The following is a 5,239-nucleotide window of genomic DNA, read 5'->3' as shown; positions in this document are numbered from 1 at the left end:
ACTGATTTAAATAAGAAAGGAAAAGTTAAGTTATCCAATATCTCAGCTTAGGAGGCTTTCTCATCAGAATTTATGAAGAGGACCTGTTAAGCAAAGATATCATTAAAAACAACAAAAAAAACCAAAAACAAACAACAACTTAACATATAATAATGCCAATAAAAAGTGGAACTCTCCACATGTAAGTTAAACTTTTCCATTCTCAATTAATTATGTCCTGGGATAAAACAGCTGCATTTTCACAAAAAGGCAGAGAAAAAAATTTAAATAAACAATTTAAACAATTTTATAACCTCAATAACAAAAGCCTCAAGCCAAAATCTTATATGCAATACCAATAGTTCAATGAATTACTCACTTGAAAATATAGACAATTCCACCTAAAATCTATAAACTGATTTACAGTTTACAAAAGGCTTTTATAGAAATAACATCAGTTGCTCCTCAAAAACCTCTTGAGAGTTGAGAAGAATAAGTGCATTCATGTGAAACATAAGAAAACTACAGCTAAGAAAATGTAGAAGATTTGCCAAAACTGATCTAAGTTATTGATGGTAAACCTAGTACCCTCCCCTTATCTGTGCAGGATACGTTTTCCAAGACCCCTCCAGTGGATGTTTGAAACCTCTGACAGGACCAAGCCCTATACGTATACACTATGCTTTTTCCTATATGTACATAACTATGATAAACTTTAAACTATAAATTAGGCCCAGTAAGAGATTAATAACTAATGATCAAATAGAACTATAACAATATACTGTAATAAAGTTATGTGAACATGATGGTCTCTCTCAAAATATCTGATAACCAAGCTGATAACTGAGAGCATATGTACAGCATGGAGATGCTGGACACAGGGGTGACTCACATCTTGGGCAGGACAGAGTGGGACAGCGTGAGATCTTATATGCTACTCAGAACGGAGTGCAATTTAACACTTAAAAATTGCTGAATTCTGAAACTTTCCATTTAATACAGAGGGTGCCAAAAATATGTACACACATTTTAAGAAAGAAAAACTGTATTAAAATTATAATAATATATTTTGGTAACAAAAGATGAATACAAGTCACGTTTGACTTCTGCAATTACAAGAGGTGCTCAAAGTGGTCCCCATCAGCGTCCAGACACTTTTGATTACAGCGAACTACTGGTTGAGCAACGCTGATCAAAGTGTCCACCTTGTACACATTTTTTGGGCACCCATGGTATTTTTGGACCACGGTTGACCTTGGGTAACTCAAACTGTGGAAAGCAAAACCGCAGATAAGAGGGGAATACTACATTATATAAATACAAGTCTCCTAATTCCACAAATTCTGCTTTTCTTCTACATTGCATAGTAATATTGTCACAAGTTTTATTTACATTAAGAGAATATAAGTATAGAGATATTTTTACTTTAGTTTTCTATTATTGTGGTACAATATATATTACAAAATTTACAATTTTTAAGTGTATAATTCAGTGGCATTAAGTAGATCTGCAATGCCATGCAACCATCACTATTATCTATTTCCAGAATTTTTCATTGGATGTATTTTTTACAATGTTAAGAAAAGCAGCAATTCATAGCAGTCATTTATTCCCAATCTTGAGAATTAACTTTATATTAAAGTTTCTATTATAACTAGTTTATTTATTTTCAAGGTGAGCTATCCAACAATAAAAATTAGAATAATCTAGCAGAGCTCTTTTATTATATAAAAGCTAAATTTATTTCCATTTGTTTTTAATTACAAATCAAACTTCTTTAATTGAAATCTACTTGATCAACTCCCTGGACGATTAACAAAGACTTCTTTAAAATATTCTGACTGATGTCAACAATAGTCTGTATACTGAGTCCAGTAGACAACTTTATAATAAAATCCACACTTTGCTTTTGCCAGGTTAAGTTTCAGCTTTAGCTAGCATCAGGTATGTTTATTCCCAAAGCATTTATGCCAAATACATCTGTAGTTATAATTATGAGATTTAATAAAATATTATACAAGGCAGTGCTTTTATCCACACACACAAAAAAAAGATTTTATTTCTATAAAATTAATTTGAATGTTTTGAAGGCATTCGATATAACAGTTTGCTAAAAACACCTACAGTCAAATTAGGCCAAGGTAAGAAAACAGTTAAACATGAGAAAAACACAAAAAATTGACAATTATGTATGTACATTGTTCTGCAAGTGAGGTGGAAAGAAGATTTTAAATATGAGAGGTCAGGGACAGCCTCTGATAAAGTGTATGTTAGTAAATTCTTGGATGAAGTGTGGGAGCAACTCATTCAAATATCTAAGAGAGTCTTGGGAGGAAGATGTTAAGTGCCAATATTCTTAAGTACGAAGCATGAGTGTGCTTAAAATGTTTGAGGAAAACGGTAAGAAAGCCCTGTGCTTAGAGCAGTGAAGAAGGAGTGTGTCAGGAGATGAGATGAGAGAAGCAGCCACAGGCCATCACACAGTCCTTTAAGGGCCATACCAAAGACACTGCCTTTTATTTTGAGATGGTAAACCATTAGTAGGTTCTGGGCAGAGCAGCACATGTTTCGGGAAGATCTCTCTACCTGCTGCGTAGGCAAAGACTGTGCAGAGGAAGAAGTGGAAGCAGAAAATCCAATAACAGGCTACTGAGGATCCACACATGTGACATGAGGGCTTAGACAACTGTAGTTGTATGGAGGTGGTGACAAATGGTCAATTTTGGATATCCACAGAAAGTAGAATTGAGAGGTTATTATCAATGAAGGAAAAAAGTATTATAAAAACAAAAACCAATAAAGATCAGACTGACATAAAATTTAAAGTATCAAAGCATTAAAAAGGACTAGTCTGTAACTTTAGGTAAAAACAGCCACCTAAATATGTAGCACCCTAGTTATTTTTAAAAAGCTGCACAAAAGGTATCATGGCTTCTGACAAATAGTGTACAGCCATGGTTTACTTTATTACAGGGCTGTTTTCAACCTTGAAAGTTTAATTAACAAAGATTATATTGAGTCTCCTTAAGAGAATATTTATATTAAAACTAAAGANTTATTAGCCTTATTGATTCACTAAGAGGATCTCCTGAGAAAGTTTTTTAATAAGTCCTTAAAGTCAGTAAAAAGCATTTTTGTTATCATCCTATATACAAATACTCATATAACAAACACCAAAAGTGAGAAAGTATGGTACAATTATCACGAGATACATTTAAAATAAAGATGATCATCCTTACCTTGCTCTTGAATTCTCCATTAAAAGCAAACTGGTTTTCTGGTTTTCCATCTGGCACCTTATACAATCGAAACCAATTAAGCGTAGCTTCCAAATAACCTGGTTTGTACTTCTTAACATCATCAATATCTGTAAGCGAAGAAACAAAAGGACCTTACGTTAAAAATCAAAATTCCTATTAGTGGTAGAGCATTGGACGGAGCAAGCCAGAGGATATGGGTTCTGGTCCAACTCTGCTAACCGGCAGCACAACATGTGTCCCATCACTGCTGGACTTCTGCTTTTGCGTATGTAAGTATTACTCCTTCGTTCTGCTCTTGTGAGCACCTTCTGACACTGTATTAGGTACAGTAGATAAAGAGAAGATGGCAACCAAGTTCTTCTTCCTCAAGGAACTCAGAGGTCTAATTAAAGGAAACAAATACACAACAAAGTAAGATGTGCTTCAGGCCTATGTTATTCTGTGAGCGATGGAGGGCTTAGAGTAGGCGAAGTTATTACAACATCGGGATAAGTGCTTTAGAAATAGTAAGCTAAAAGAACACTGATTACGGAATGAAGAGGGCAGTAACCAGAAGAGAACACACTAAAGCTGAATGAGAAATATACGTGTTTATGCACATATGTACCAAATATTTAGCAGAGCTTCTCATTCATTTTGTGTCAGACACTGTTCAAAGCAGGGAAATGGGACAGTAAAGAAAACGAGTCCCTGCTCTCATGGCTTACACAGTAGAAAAGACAGGCAACAAATAAACACATACTACGTAAGGTGGTGAAAAGAGCTATAACAGAAAACAAAGCAGAGTAAGAAAGAGAATGCAGACACGGCAATTTTAAACAGGGTGATACCTGGATGGTTCAGTATTTAATTTCAAAATCTGTAATGATTTACAGGATTTATTTTTAAGTCCTACTACCACATAAACAGTTTAACCATTGTATTTTCAGGACATACATTTAAATATAATTCGAAATATTACTGAATTAATAATAGACCCCCTCCCCTAAAAGGTTCCCAGGGAATTTATCCTTTCCAACAGATATCAATTCAGAAAGTATGAGAAATAACTAGGTAAAACTAGAAGTCTTTACTCTCCACCACACTGTGGCTTAAGGCTTAATTTAGCATTACTCTTTATACACAATATATTACGGCAAATGACATACAGACTTGGTAGCACTTGAAAAATTACAGTTATAACTAAAAACAGGAGAAGACAACCATGTGTGGGGATAATTTAAAGATCATATGGTCTCAGGCTTGCTTCTCCAAGCTTGTGGGAATCCCTCCACTCACTAGGCATGACGGGAAAAGGTAATAAGCATTTTGCAGGCATGGGTTAAACAGACAGGAATTATCCTTCTGCTGCTTTTCATGCTTGCCTTTTGCCTGTTATATAATGATTTAGAAAGAGTTACATATGCCTCCAGAGGCCAGATGTTTCATAAAGTGAAGTGAGTGTGGGAAGGCAGACACCATAGGAAGAGCAGAGCCCACGGCAAACAAAAGATTGAGTGTGCTGTCTGAAGGCGCTCGAATTAAACATTTTACAATATGTCAATGGGCCATATTATCTATCTACAGTAATCCTGGGGCAAACAAGCAGAAACATTACAACTAACTAAGGGGAAAAGAAAAACTTGAAACTGACCACAGGCTACTTTTGCTCTATTAATGATAGTCAATACATTTTTATTGAGTCAATGATGGAAGATGTTTATGATAGTGAATTACTTTTTAGTATTATACATCACATTGTAGGTTACAGAAGTCTTTGTCATGCCCCAAATAGAACATTTGGCAAATATTTCACCTAATACATGCTGTTTCCTCTTCAAATTCTGATAATTTTTTCTGCTTATCTTACTAAAAGAGCTTCTTTCCAAGGTGAGCTTTCTGTGGCTCATTTTCTTACACCCTATCTCTATTTTGGCAAAAAATACTCTATAAATTAACTGAGTTCCTCCAACTCAGTTTTCTTATTCAGAGGGAGAAAATAATATTTTAGTCCATGGAAG

At 34.7% G+C, this 5,239-nt stretch overlaps 1 protein-coding gene across 1 annotated transcript in view; it reads right to left on the bottom strand.

The window, feature by feature from the left end:
* Positions 1-3,218: 3,218 nt before the first annotated feature.
* The window catches only part of PPA2 (inorganic pyrophosphatase 2), a gene marked incomplete at its 3' end in the record, with an annotated part of 64,633 nt that continues 62,612 nt past the window's right edge, over positions 3,219-5,239 (bottom strand). Inside the window, exon 8 of the mRNA XM_019630098.1 lies at positions 3,219-3,346. Within this exon, the coding sequence (XP_019485643.1) occupies positions 3,219-3,346 (128 nt within the window). The remainder of the gene's footprint in view (positions 3,347-5,239) is intronic.

This window comes from Hipposideros armiger, unplaced genomic scaffold, assembly GCF_001890085.2.
Source record: "Hipposideros armiger isolate ML-2016 unplaced genomic scaffold, ASM189008v1 scaffold_892, whole genome shotgun sequence".
Lineage (NCBI taxonomy): Eukaryota > Metazoa > Chordata > Mammalia > Chiroptera > Hipposideridae > Hipposideros > Hipposideros armiger.
This window is presented reverse-complemented; position numbering and strand designations above follow the sequence as displayed.